This window comes from Labrus mixtus, chromosome 2, assembly GCF_963584025.1.
Source record: "Labrus mixtus chromosome 2, fLabMix1.1, whole genome shotgun sequence".
Classification (NCBI taxonomy): Eukaryota; Metazoa; Chordata; class Actinopteri; order Labriformes; family Labridae; genus Labrus; species Labrus mixtus.
Window position 1 is genome coordinate 30,197,575 of NC_083613.1, and position 14,603 is coordinate 30,212,177.

A 14,603-nucleotide genomic window follows, 5' to 3' on the forward strand; every position below is an offset into this window, starting at 1 on the left:
GGGGAATGTTGAGACATACTGTACTTCCCCAGGTGCTTTGACTCCTGACTTTCCAATATCTTTTTTACTCAACACAGAGTTATTTCTAAAAGCACATCATCCCTCATTTATCCAACTCCAAATAGAATATTAGACATACTCTTAGTAACATTCTCTTTGTATATCTGTTCTTTACAGAGACTGTATTTACTGCTCAGGAAAGTCATGCACGACTTACATATACTAAAAAAACTGAAACATGACTCTTTTTAAAAAAAAAAAAAAAAAGTTTGAATCCTGATTCTTGAGGAGTTCCCTTTTCTTTGTCTTGTTCTTTCCATATTTATGCGCCCAGTTAGATTAACCTGCTAAGAGTAAGCGTGAGATTCAAATGCATGTACAATGAGCTCTTTCTAGCTTAGAGCCTAGCTTCAGTAGTATGGCTTAAATAGCAATGGTTACATTTATTTATTTGAGTTTCTTCAGGATAAACAACAACACAAAACATAACTAGACTGACTGTACAGTTGCTCTGAGCACTTTAAGTAAATGATCAGATGGTTTATTTTTTTAGAAATTACACAATAAAAGTGCATTTAACTTTGGGATAATAATGGACTAAAACTAGACGCAGTGAGTACTGCCAGGAGGGCTGTTCTTAGTCCTGACAGTGTGCACATTTGTCCAAGAGGTGGCGATGTTATTCCACTGAGAACTCAGTGCGACGCTGCTGGTGTGTCCTCCTTCATGAAACGACCCAAGAAAATCAGTTTGGAGAGTTTCCACAAAAAGAGCCATCGACAAACTTCACAGAGGATAGAGAAGAGGACATCAGGAACAGAGTAGTCTTCATGGAGAGATTCAAGTTGTTTTATGAACATCTCTTAAGACAAGGACTCAGAAACAGTGACTGTTAGTATCAATAACCTGTAGTCGGACACATGGATTTGAGTATTATTTGGGACATTTAATACACTTTTTGTCAGAAATCTTTAAACATTAATTTTGCTGCATGTACGGTAAATGCTTACAGAAAATAACGTCGACAGTAACATGTTATATGTAACATATTGTTCAGACTGTAGGTTTGTATTAACCTGCCATCCATTCTAGCAGCCTCTCAGGTCATTGAAAAGTTGTGTAGATAATCTGAGCACACACCTCTTGACTCTCACACCAGCTGCCAAGCGATTCTCATCAAGCGAAAAAGAGCTCTTTGTGCTCCGTAAGTGCACTCTGTGTTTCCACTTTGAACCTCAGTGGGGATGAAATGGGGTCTCGAAAGTTCTTTCTCACTCTGTCAGTCAAAGAAGTGGTTTGCATTTCAAAGCCTCTGCCTACAGAAAACAAAAAAAAAAACATGTTTTAAGGTAGCCGATCTCCCTTTAGTTAAACACAGCCTAAATATGGAAATCATAGCAGATGATTATAAAGAAGAATAAAAGAAATGTGAAATTGCAGCATGACTATAAATATTTATTACACCAATTAAATTCGACACAATGGCTTGAATTAATGTTCCCTTAACGGTCACATATTATGCAAAAATACACCTTTACCATGGTTTTCTAACACTCATATGCCCCCCCCCCCACCCCCCACCCCACCCCATATACCCCCACCACCCCGGGTCATATAGCCAGTGACTTACAAACAGTCATCCAGCTTCCTGCTCTTGAAAACATTCTTATCTTTTATTGTTCATCTCCTGAATCACTTTTAATACTTCAACTGTTATATAACAATAAAGTGTGCTTTCTCTTCCTTTGCTAACAATCTTTAAAATATAGTGAGGATACACTTACTGCGCCCGTAGACTCTCAAGAGTTCTTTTAACCCAGGGAAGGTTAGGGTCCAGACAAATCGTTATCCCATCCGTTTTTAAGGTGGCACTGAAGAATCAAAGAAAGGCAAAAGAGTTCATATACAGCAGTGTTGTGCAAGGTCTGGTGATCAACTAAGACACATTTTCAGGCCTTTATGTCCAATTAGCAGAGAAACTATATATGTCTTTGGTCCAAGGGCTTACATGATCTCCATGTATGGGCAGTGGGAGTTGGGCTGGATCACCTGCACCTGTCCTATATGCCGTCCAATGGTCCTCTTCTCGTTGTTGATGCACTGACATCGTGGGATCACTTGTTCACTGGCGCTGATTGCTGAGGTTGTGAGAGGTTAGAGAAGGACGTCAGAAACAAGGTGAAGCATACAGCTCATGCTGAATGCATATCACAAACATGCACTTGATAAGAATCGCAGAGTGTGTGGATGCCAGCCACAAGTATTGCAAGGCATAGCAAGTGTGAAAAAATAAAGATTTGCACAAAAACTCACCTTGAGGGACAGCCAGGAAAACGAGGAGGGCAACAATACTGACGACAGACATATCTACTCTGAGGCTTTATCAGAGAAACAATGAAATTCTTAGGAGGAGTGTCGTTCAGCAAACTGCAGCTATCCAGCTGAACTCTTCTCCCTGCAGCTTTAAACTGTGATGCAGGTCTGCCTCACAAACCCCTTTTTAAGCATGAGTGTTTTTATTTTGGCATTTGTTACGAGAAGAGGTGGAGTCTGGATTTCTGGACTGAATTCAAAACGGCTCTATTAATCCCCACTTCACTGAGGTTATCTGGATTCATGGGAAACAGTGACAGTGACCTCAACAAGAGCGTTTTTCTTCCTGTTGCATCATTTTTACATTTAATTTTCTGTGATTTGCGTAGCAATCAAGCATGACATATCATGTTGAATGTGGTCCCTGCTGGAATTGTTGATTTCTGTGCCAGAAAAACTGGTTTAGACTGAGCAGAGTCTTCTCTTTTCTTTTCAATAACAATTTTATTGAAATTTTCAAACAGTATGACAGTTAGAAGACATGACACAAAAGGACCAAAATCAACCATGACAAAAAAACAAACCAAAACAGACAATAATATTACGACTAATATAGTATAATATAATGTAATAGTATAATATTAAACTAATAATAATAATAATAAGTGAAACCAGACGAGGCATATCAAATTAAACATCAAATTCCTCATTTCTTCTTCATGCTAAAATGGGAGGATTTCTTGCAGTTAATAAGAAAGGATTCTAGGGCACTTCATTTAGTGAGTATTGAGGGAGGGGAGACTCCCTAACTGCTCCCTAAGAAAGTGACAAATCTGCAAGTACCCAAAAAAATGCTCCTTGAGAAGGCCATACTGAAGTTGAAGTTGTCAAATCTATAAACAGATCTGTATCTCAAGCAATAGTTTCCCATGAAAATTGCTCCTACAATGTTGCAATGTGGGTGAGTTAGTGGTTAGATGCCTGGAAGAAAATATGACTAGTTGGCCAACAGACTATTTATCAGATCTGTCTCTTATTTGTTTTATTTCAGCATTCTGAAATTCAGCTGTCTTCATTTCTAACAAACCCTTAAAAACCTTGCAACATCATCAAGACAAGTAGCCTCTGTTCTCCCTCAAACAAGTCACTGGAGTGCAAATAATAATAATCATAATAATGACAATACAAACATGTATAGGGCAAGGCAATTCAAAGTGCTTCACACAAGACATCAAGACATCAAACATGTGTAAAAATCAACATTACACACTCACAGATTAAATCTGAAAATATCTTAACCGCTTTTTCCTGTTTGGGGTCACGTGGGGCTGGAGCCAATCCCAGATGTCGTTGGGTGAGGGGCGTGGTTACTCCCTGGACTGTGACAGACAACCGGCCACACTCACGTTCACACCTACGGGCAATTTAGAGTCACCAGTTAACCTAGCGAGCATGTCTCTGGACTGTGGGAGATAGACGGAGTACCCGGAGAGAACCCACACATGCACGGGGGAGAACATGTAAGCTCTGTACAGAGAGGCCCTGTCCGACAGGGATTTGAACCAGGAACCTCCTCGCTGTGTGGCAACAGCGCTAACCACTGCACCACCATGCAGCCCCTAATTTAATTAATTTAAAAGATAAAATTAAAATAACAGAAATGAAAATATGTAGAGTTATATAATAAGTGTAAAAGTTACAGTGCAGAGTTTTAAATCTCATTAAAGTTGTTTATTGAAAGGCAGCTGTAAACTGGTGAGTCTTCAACCTCGATTTACAAGAGCAGAGAGTTTCAGCTGACCTGCAGTTTTCTGGGAGTTTGTTCCAGATATGAGGAGCATAGAAACTGAACGCTGCTTCTCCATGTTTGGTTCTGAGCAGACCTGTCCTGGACGACCTGAGCGGTCTGGGTGGTTCATAATTAAATGCTGGAAATGTAATGTAATGTAAATTAGGGGTATAGTCCTTTCAACAAGCACAAGTTCCAATGAAAGTATGCATCTGAACATGCAAAAAAAAAAAGATTTAAAGCCTGGCATTTACTGAAGGCCTATAATGTGTAAAATTCATGTAGGTGAAAATAATGACAACACAGTGATCTTGTTCTGACATGATGCTCAACGTCAGAGCAGTGAGTGCTGTTCCAGTTACACACATGTGGAATGTAAAGCCCCTGCAGGAACACCCACCGTCGCATATGTAACCCCAACTCAGTTTTTTTTTTTGTACATGAGGGGTTTATAGCTGTGACTCTTCAATCCCCTCCCCAAGCTGTTTGTCAATCCAAAAAAGTCCCTGACAGTTCTTGTAATCCTGAGTGACCAGCTGCCTCTGACTCTCACTTCCTCATGTTAAATACCAACAACAGTCAAACTATAATCCAGCTGAAACTTATTGTTAGTCATTACAATAGAGCACGTTTTCTTTTACCAGTACTGCTACCTTCCAGGCTGCCACTAAATGGAAAAGAAAAAAAGACTTGGATATGACCGGTTCATGATTCATTCCAGATTTTCCCAGCTGCTGTTTACAAAGTCTTCACAGCTGTTTTTTTTGTGTGTGTTTGGTTTCAGTGTGCAGCTAACACATTTTAGCTTTTAAACCACGCTCTATGATAAGGCAGTGATTGTAAACATTACATGAGTCAATCAAGATAACAGCAATGTCCTTCTATTAGTTATGCACTATGCAAGGCTTTGCAAAAGCTAAAGAAGGAAATATGTGGCACAACACTTGGGGAAAAAAAGAAGAAGACTTCAACAGCCTAAGGACGGGCGCGAGATAGCATAACAGTTACGTTGTGCGCCCTATGTTTGGCGGCTGTAGACCTTGTTTGCAGCGGCCGTGGGTTTGAATCCGACCTCGGCCCTTTGCTGCATGTCCTCCCCAACTCTTTCCTCCCATCGTTTCCTGTCTCTCTTCAGCTGTCCTTTCCAATAAAAGGTGAAAATGGCCAAGATAAATATAACTAAATGTGAACTATACAGTCCTTTCAAGAACAACAATTTTGCCCTACTTTAAATTGGCACAAAAGCATGTCAAATTATTCAAGTGACTTTTTTTTAGTGCAACAGTCTCAAAGTCAGGTGCTAGTTTTCTGAATGCACTTAAAGCACGAGTTGGGCCACTGAAACTGATAAATGTATCCCTTTTTCTTTTGAAAGATTAACATTTTTAAACATGAAACATTGCATTAGAGCCCTTGTGATGAACTTTTGGTGTGTGTGGAGTTTAACACCTCTAAACAAAACAGTACATCTTTGCTGATCCTGCCCTGCACGTGCTGACATTCCTCTGGCTTTCTTTAGACAGTCAAATGTTTCACTCATCAACAATCTGTCTGTGGAATTTATAAAACTAATTCCGTTTCTTCAAGTTGCAGTTTATTACTTCATCTGAAACCTTACCCTGCAGCAGACGAAGTTTCAGGCATTCTAAAGAACTATGAAGAAATGTTTAGTCTTGTTGCTGATGCTCTCATTTGCTTTTGCTGTTCAGGTAAAGGTCTAAATATTAGTATTAGATTTTTTTTTAATAAACAGTTAAAATCTCCTGATACAAGCTTCAAAGATAGTTTGCCACAAACCAACACAAGGCTGAGTTTTGAATGTGGAGTTTCAGTCCAACCCAAACACTTCTATCTCCAATCTATCCCCTCAACATTTCACGTGTCTGTCCAGCTGGTTTGTCATGGACATTGGATGAATTTCAATTTGAGTTGTGTGAGTTATTACTGTCTACACCAAAGTTGTAAACTGACCCACCCGCAGACTTCTGCTCTCTTTTTTTTTTTTTTTTTTTTAACCGAAATCCCTCAAAGATGTTATCATACCATTCTGTCCCCTATAAACAAGAAACCTTATCCTGATGCAGGGCCACTTGAGTTTATTTGAGCTTGAACATTTTCCTAAATTCAGCGGTTTTCTATTCTGCAATGATAAAACTTTCAGCTGAGGTCAAGAAAGGGAAGTTCTGTAATATCCAAATCTCTATTTACTATCCTGTCAAACTAGTTTTCATCATACTTCCTCTTTGTTACCATGAAGCTTGTTCTCCCTATTGTGTCTTAGAAAGTAAATCTGCCCAATAAGAGGTTGGAGGAATGTGTTCATAATTTGTCTTTGGGATACATATGCGGAAATGCAAACATTCTGAACACTTTTCTGTTTTCACATATGCATTCCTGAAAATGTCTCAGGCATGGGGCTTTCCCACTCGCAGCAAAAAAAAACTCCTGGAAATGTCCTCAAATGTTTGGGGTGAACTGCATTAGGGTCAGACTGATAACAGATTTTTGATTCTGATACCGATATTATCGGTCGGGCTCTAAACTGCATGTGTGAACACAAACAGCCAAATTCAATCATTACGGCGATCATACCCAGAATGTTTTCCTGCCCGCCCCCCTCCAGTAAATGTCCTGTGTGAGGTTAGGATGAGCTGCTGATAGGAGAAAGCAGCAGGAAATATTCAGGAAAAAAAAAATCAGCACAAGTGGTATGTTAATATCCTGCTTCCGGCACACGACCATTAGGCAGTATGCTCGCAACTGGTTCGATCTGTGTCCGTAATGAAACTGCTGCAGGATGTATGTTCAGTCTATTCTGTCCAGTATATTCATATTTGCTCTTATGTTGAGTTTGTGAATGTGTCAAATTGCACTTACCAGTGATACAATGACAGAAATTGTCATTCTGTGTCACTTTTCTTTTTATTTAGAGATTTATTTTTGGGCTTTTTTCTGCCTTTAATGGAGAGTTAGGACAGTTGATAGAGTTGGAAATCAGAGAGAGAGTGGGGAATGACATGCACTAACCACTGCCCCACCAGCGCCCCATTCTGTGTCACTTTTGATGTCTATGGGCGGCTTTTTTTATGATATTGGCGGCTGTGGCTCAGTTGGTAGAGTTGTCGCCTCTCGAACAGAAGGTCAAGGGTTCAATCCCCAGCTGAGCAACATGTCCGATGTGTCCTTGGGCAAGACATTTAACCCTGCATTGTAAGTGAATTGTCTATCTTATGACTTCTTGTGTAACTCAGGAGGTAGAATGAACAACAGGAAATAGCGGACGAAGTGACAGAGTCTGACGCTATAATGCTGAAATTTAGCTGTTAGAATTGTCACACGCAGCTTGACCTGAAAAATTCCAGACCTTTTAAGGAGTTGTGTGCATGTGTGAAAGCAAAATAAGATGCATTTTAGGAATCATGTGTTCCAAAGTCATCTGATATTAACGCTTCCCTTAGAGCACCACAGTAAAATAAGGGGAATTCTAATTTGATTCAGATAAAAAATTATTTTTAAAAAAGGTCATTTGTATCTGTTGTTATGCTGGCCACATGATGCCAGTCATGCCATTTTCACTTATCTCAACCAAAAGTAATATTGACCACAACAGTGACATGAAGTTCAGAAATTTTCCAGTGCGGCGCCTCACTGTCTGTATCACAACATTTCCACTTCTGGTTTCTAGTGCAGTACATTTAAAGTAGAGGTGACCACACATGGACATGCATAGTTCTACTTTTGATTTGGTCTTAACTTCCACTTTCCATCTGAGATTTGAGAAAATTTCCTTTTTAATACAGAAATTAACAAACTTAGACTCTTAACACACATATTAAAAGGTGTCATGTTCAAAAGCTGTCAATCAGCACTTTTTTTTTTTTTTTTTAAGTAGAGCAACATCAGAATGGAGCAAAACCGCAAGTTTAGTCCCCCTTCTCAAAAGTTTCTCCATACTTCCTTCTCCTTCGTGAGACAGGCTTATGTGACGCGATGACTGCAGAAAGACAGATGTGTTGGAGCTTGTTGAGGTTGCGTCAGGATTAGGTCTCACAAGTTTTTGGCACACTTCCTGCCGTTTCCCAAGGAATGTCAAACACGAGCCACTGAGCCATGACTGAGTGTCTAATCGCCTTGCAGCATCTATGATGCATGAATAGGATTATAAAATAAAGAAAAATCTGTTTCTGAGTTTCTAAGTGAACTTTATATCAAGAATAATTTTGGTATTTATGATTGAATAGGATCGCTGAAGAGAGACAACTCCAACTTCATTTTCACAACACGAAACACACAAATTATAAAAACAACCATAAAACCATCATTAAAACCAAAATAAAACCCACCATCAGTCATCAGGGTCTTCATTCGAGTGCAGTAGCTTGATGGCCTGAGTTATGAAACTAGTTTTTTAACCAGGAAATGTGGGGAAAGGAGAGGGGGATGACATGAACCAAATGGTCACAGGTTGAAGTCGGGTGTCTGCTCTACAGCCTGAGCTAAACTAGCACACAATTTACATCTTTTTATACGGAAGAAATTCTTATCAGTGAGAGCTTTGATAAGGTTTGTGCATTTAAGGGCACACAAGACACAAGCCAGAATATTTAATAAAAACAAGGTCTCCCTTTGCTCATGTTAAAGGTTTCATTATAACTGTATGTTATTTTAAACTGCATTTGTAAATTACTTAGAAAAAGGAGGTAGTTAAACGCACACCACGTAGGTGCAGGGCAGTGCAAAATCAGCTGACGCGGGAAGAAAAGAGGCCCGCACACTTGCTCAAATGCCTCAAAAGGTTTTTATAGATCACAACGTTTCGACCAGAGGTCTTCTTAGGTGATACGTTTGGAACAAATGGGGGTCACACCATTTATATATATATATATATATATATAGACATCAACACCAATAGGCTGATTGAGAATTCTGATGGCAGGTGTGGTCAAATATTCAAATATTTCAGGCAAAATACTTCAAATATTTTTGTTAAAACAATTTAAAGAGGACATATTCTAAACCTTTTCCAGCTTTTCAAACAGTCCCCCTGTGGTCTAAATGAAACATCTGTGCTGTGCTTTGGTGAAAATATAACATGAATCAAGCACCAGAGGAGGTTTGTGACCCTGTATAAACCAGCTCTCTCAGAACGCTCCGTTTTGGTGTGTGTGTCTCTTTAAATGTAATGAGCCCGACAGAGGGAATGAGACAGACTGACTGGACATCAGAGGTCACTTTCATAAACTTCAGCTGGCTGCATACTTTCCATTACCAGCAATAAACAAGACAATTTGGCATGCAGGGAAGTGTTTATCTTTTATGTTTTTTTAGTAGCTGCCCAATTGCTGTCCACCTGTCCAAATACAAAGTTCATGAATGAACTCTTGACACAGCTTCCGGAAGAGGACATTTTAAATGACTAAACACGTGTATCACATTTATCGGCCGCTCAATCGTTTATTTTATTGGATACCTATTCCTCAAGAGCCTGTGAACTTCTCTGAGTAATGGTTTGTGTTATATGGTACATTAGAAAGCCTTACTCTGAAGCATTCCTCCATCATTAACAAGTTGCTGTTACAAATTTTTTTTAGTCACTGTGATTTTCCAAATGATAAGTCCATAAGCGACACACGTGACAGACCTGTGAGCTTCCGTGTCTGTCAGTCAAAGAAAATCAACACCGTGTAAATTCCCGATAATACTCCAAGTTTGCGCAACATGCCTCAGCAAAGGGAATGAGTCACTTCCAGGAGCGGGCTATAAAGGAGAGACTCTTCCCCTTCTAGCGCTAGATTCAAACAGCAGAGCGAGAAGGCAGCTGAAGCAAGGAGAGGAAACGCTGAGGAAAGAGTGAAGTGAGCCAAAAAGGAAAAGAAAGCAGAAAAAAAAAGAAACTTCTACTCTACTTTACAACAGGCTTCATCAGAGAGCTTTATTATCCTTCAGTTTGAAGTGCTGCAGACGTTGTAAAAGGCAAAAATGATGAGCAACAAAGTCATCTTCACCTCTATTGTGGTGCTCCTGGCCCTTTTGACCGTCAGTGAAGGTAAGGTTTTTGATTTTTCTAGAGTTGAATCTAAACGTTTTTTGTTTTTTTTTACCCGTGCTGTTTATCAAGTTTTTTACTTTTTGCATTTGGACTCTCACTGCTGTGCACATTCTCGAGTCTTTGTTTCCTCAATGCTTTAAGAGTTATATGTACACACTGTTGCACTTCGTAACCACATGTGTCTCCTGTCGTCCCAATCAGGAATGAGTCTGAGAAGCCTTGGAATGGAGCTGCACTGCCGCTGCATCCAGACCGAGAGCAAACCCATCGGCCGCCACATTGAGAAGGTGGAGCTGATTCCTGCCAACTCCCACTGCGAGGAGACAGAGATCATGTAAGACCCTTATTTCCAAAGTCTGCATCCCATCCAGATTGCGATGTCGTCTCTTGTCAACTTTTTTTTTTTTTTTTTTTGCTAACTGAATGCTTGTGCTAACTGAGTCTTGTTTTTCTTTGGTGTTTGCAGTGCCACTCTGAAAAAGACAGGCCAGGAGGTTTGCCTGGACCCTGAAGCTGTCTGGGTGAAGAGAGTGATTAACAGAATCATGTCCAGGTATGTCAAAGTCATACAGCATACGATAGTTTACGGGATATTTAATCAAATGATCTGGATATTTTCACCAAAACTGTTCATCGACTAATTATTCTTTTTCTGTTTCTCTTTTCTCTGCAGCCGAAAACGCTGAGCACTGTTCCTGACTCTTTACTAGTTCCTGAACAAACGAAAACATACCAAAAAGTATTTATTTTATTTATTGGAGAGGAGGATTTCAACATCTTATTTTATACCGAAAGGCTGCTTAACGTCCCGATTGACTGTTGAAAAATTAGAATTATTTATGAAGAAGCACGTGTTTGTTTGAATGTCACTGGTGAGCTACTGCTCTCTTGTCTTTAATGTGTGTGAATTAATATTTATTGATATATTTATGATATGCTGGTGTATTGGATTCACTTGTTCAGCTGTTTGCTTTCAACTTGATGTGAATAAATAAGTTAAATCAAAGCTGGGCTTCCTCTGTTTCTTTGATCTAAAATGCGGAGGAGTCTAAGGTAGACCAATAGTTTCGCTGGAGGATTTGTATATCCCGCCTGGCCTGGGAATGCCTTGGAATCCCCAAAGGAGACGCTGGGAAATGTTGCTGGGGAGAAGAAAGTCTGGGTTGACTTACTGCGCTTAATTTAAATTAATTTATTAGACCAGGATTGCTGCAGCTATTCTTCCTAGGGTCCACAACAACCATTACAGTGTGACAGTGTCATCTTACAACTTAAAACCAAATAACACTCAATAACATAAAGAACATTCAATATACAGCTTTCATCCTAACATATAAGATAACAATACCACAGCGACCTGACATTAAGAGGAAGAAAATGAATGGAAGGACGATGGGAGGAATGGAAGGTGAAAATCTTGCAAGCATGAAGAAGTGAAAGAAACCTGTTGTTGAAGGCTTAACTTAAAGGGATACTTCACCGGTTGAAACATGAATCTGTATTGAAATTAGGTCAAATATGTCGTAGAAATGTGACACACGAAACGACAACACAGGACAAAACATGATGAAGTGACAACAGTGCTAAATAGTAAAGAGAAAAGCCTGTGAGTAAAAAACAAGACAAAGTAACGCATCGTTAGAATAAGACAAATAAAAATAAGATAAAAATGAGACTTTACCCCCAGTCAAGTACAGTGAAAGCAAGATAAGAATAAGATTTCACCACCGATCAATAAAACATGGTGAGTAAAAGCAAGGTAGAAATGAGCCATCAGTAAAAACAAGATAAAGTAAAGACAAGATAAAAAGTGCAGAGATCAACAAATCAACTAAAAATGCTCCAAAAGGAGATGGCTTCTGCATTATATCTTGTTCATCTCACTGATGGCTGCTGGGACAATGCTGTAATGGTATCTCTTTGTTTTGCAGGGTGGTACCGACGTCCTGAAGGGAGAAGCTCAGATTCAGTTTTTAAAGGGTGGGAGTCGTCTTTTAAAATGGAGCCGGATGTCCTCTGTACCTGTTTTTAAATGTACGGGGGATTCTGGGTTTAGCCGTGACTCTCCGATCAGCGTGCTGGACCATTTCAAAATTTGATTCAGACAGTTCTTGTTTTTAAGGGGCAGGTTACCAAACCATCACACCAAGCAAAATGATGCCTTCTTGACCGAGAAAAGGCTGGAAAGTGTGTTATTGGCTCATGTGGATGAAAGACAACAACTCCCAGAATGCACAGCACCGCATCAGCCTCAACTGCTCATTGCTATATAATTCAATTTCTCCACAGAGCAGGTTTATAATGATACAAAGCTTAATGCAAATGGGTGAAGTATCCCTTTAAATAACTTGTATCGAAATGTTAAGAATTGAAGAAGTTAAATTCTTACATACAGTATATGATGTAACATCCAGAACTTATAGAATCTTAAACTATTCATACGGGGTCCTGGAAAATCTTTTAGTACTTGAGTGTTTGAAGTGTTTCCTGGATCTTCTGTGCTCAACGTCCTCGCACTCGAGACCACCCACACTGCATGACTCTGCTGGACTAATGAGCACACTGTGAGGCCAAAAAGCCAAACCCTGAGTTTGTTATCAGATGCAAACATAAACTTCAATAGTGAAGATTGTGCAGGTGACTTTCCTCAGGCAATGTTTAAACAGCTTTATCTTTTAATTTCACCAATAAACCGGAAAAAAGTGTTAAGTGTTTCACAAATATCACGTGGTCCGTCAGTATAAAATCAGACTAACACGAGGCAAAGGGCGTGGGCCGCCCCCCCTAATATAAATGGTAGGGTGAACACTGTAGTATGAACACAGTTCCCACAATTCTCTGCAGTTTTTATAACCTGGGCCAAGTCCTTTTATCACTACCATGGAACTGGCAGACTATGACTGTGACAATGCTCTGCATCATGATTCAGTACAAATCAGACAGCAGCTGGGAAGATCGTCTGACTTGTTTGAGTTCCTGAGAAAGAGAGTGTTTTTGCCAGCAGTTTAGGGATCATTCAACTTCCTGAGAGATTTAGATTCCAAGGAGTTGGTTGTTATCCACAATGTCCAGAAACCAGTGGTGATTCAAGAGTCCATTGGGGCCCCAGGCAAAAACCAACTGAAGGGTCCTCAAACCATCATGTCTGCCCCAGTGGCCCAATGCACACTCTTTTTTTTCCTCTTTCTTTTTTCTCTCCTGTAGACGGAGAATTCCTCTTCAATGACCTCTACTGACTTTCATTTACAAACTTTGGTTTTCTCACCAATGCATGGACAGTGAGTGATGCCAGATTGGGCCCCCTTAGGGAGGTTTTCTACTGTCATTGGAAAATGTGCACATTTAGGGCCACTGCTGTGGTTAAAAGTTTGTCACCCCTCAGGGGCCCTCCTACTGGTCTGGGGCCCCAAGCAGTTGCCTGCCTTGCCTGTTGACAAGCAGCTCCTCTCCCAAAACCAAACCCAGCACCTCCTTACCCTAAACTCGCTCAGGGTCCTAAGTCTCTAGTTAGACTCTTCTCCTCTGTTGCCCCCCGGTGGTGGAACAAACTACCAAACTCCATTTGATCTGCAGAGTCCCTCTGCACCTTTAAAGGCCCTGACACACCAAGCAGACGGCAAAGAACCAGTGGCGACTTGCCTCATGTCGGCTTTGTCTTGGCCAAAAAGTTGCACTAGAACACACCGCAAAGACTACAGCCGACGACCATCCACCACTAACGTTCTGCGCGTGCGTGAGAGGAAATAACTCTCCATGCCAGCAGGCGGCGGTAGTCCATTGTTATGATACGAGTAGACCATTTTCACATCCCTGTCGCGCGCCACTCGTATTATAGGTAGCCTACTAATCGAGATATGTTTGATGAAAAGTTGAAAATGGCGCTGGCGTTGTTGTCAGTCCTTGGTCTTTTAGTGGAAAAAGAAAAAAAAGAGGCGGAGGAGACAAATAAGGAGAAACCGCACTAATGGGTGAAAGCATGGATACTACAGCGGCGTGCTTAAGGAGCTTTCCTGAAACCTGTGCCGAGAGCTGGAGATAAATGAAACTTCTGAACAGCCAATCAGAGAGATTCCTCTGACCGACCGCAGACGAGGACTCAACATGTGGAATCGGCCAAAAAAAAGGCATATGGGGGCCGACGGGTAGCGCCGGAGCCGGACACACCACAGAAACGAGGGCGACGTCGGTCTCCTTGGTGAGTCAGGGCCTAAAGAAAAAGCTAAAGACCCGGCTCTCTCTCAGCTCTGTAGTAAGCCTCCTCATTGATGGTAATAAGTTATCAGGGGTATTTACCAGAGTTTCTGGGCCCCATTTAAATATACCAAATCGGGCCCCTCTGAAGCCTCAGCCAACACTTTGATATTCCCATTACCACACAAATATAAAATAACCAATTAAAAGCTGATCAGAATGTTTCTGATACAATTTATTTTAAAAGGATGCAATCATTTA

The 14,603-nt window shown here is 40.5% G+C and overlaps 2 protein-coding genes across 2 annotated transcripts; one reads left to right on the plus strand and one right to left on the minus strand.

Annotated features, from left to right (window-relative positions):
- Positions 1 to 833: 833 nt before the first annotated feature.
- Positions 834 to 2,489, minus strand: LOC132995542 (interleukin-8-like). The gene is made up of 4 exons (XM_061065570.1): positions 2,310 to 2,489; positions 2,009 to 2,131; positions 1,785 to 1,871; positions 834 to 1,316 (listed from the first exon to the last, which is right to left on the minus strand). The coding sequence occupies exons 1-4, from the start codon at positions 2,363 to 2,365 to the stop codon at positions 1,304 to 1,306; spliced, it is 279 nt and encodes a 92-aa protein (XP_060921553.1). The 5' UTR covers positions 2,366 to 2,489; the 3' UTR covers positions 834 to 1,303.
- Positions 2,490 to 9,878: 7,389 nt separating this feature from the next.
- On the plus strand, positions 9,879 to 11,157 carry LOC132995535 (interleukin-8-like). Its single transcript, XM_061065557.1, has 4 exons — positions 9,879 to 10,148; positions 10,353 to 10,485; positions 10,618 to 10,704; positions 10,825 to 11,157. The coding sequence occupies exons 1-4, from the start codon at positions 10,082 to 10,084 to the stop codon at positions 10,835 to 10,837; spliced, it is 300 nt and encodes a 99-aa protein (XP_060921540.1). The 5' UTR covers positions 9,879 to 10,081; the 3' UTR covers positions 10,838 to 11,157.
- Positions 11,158 to 14,603: the final 3,446 nt, after the last annotated feature.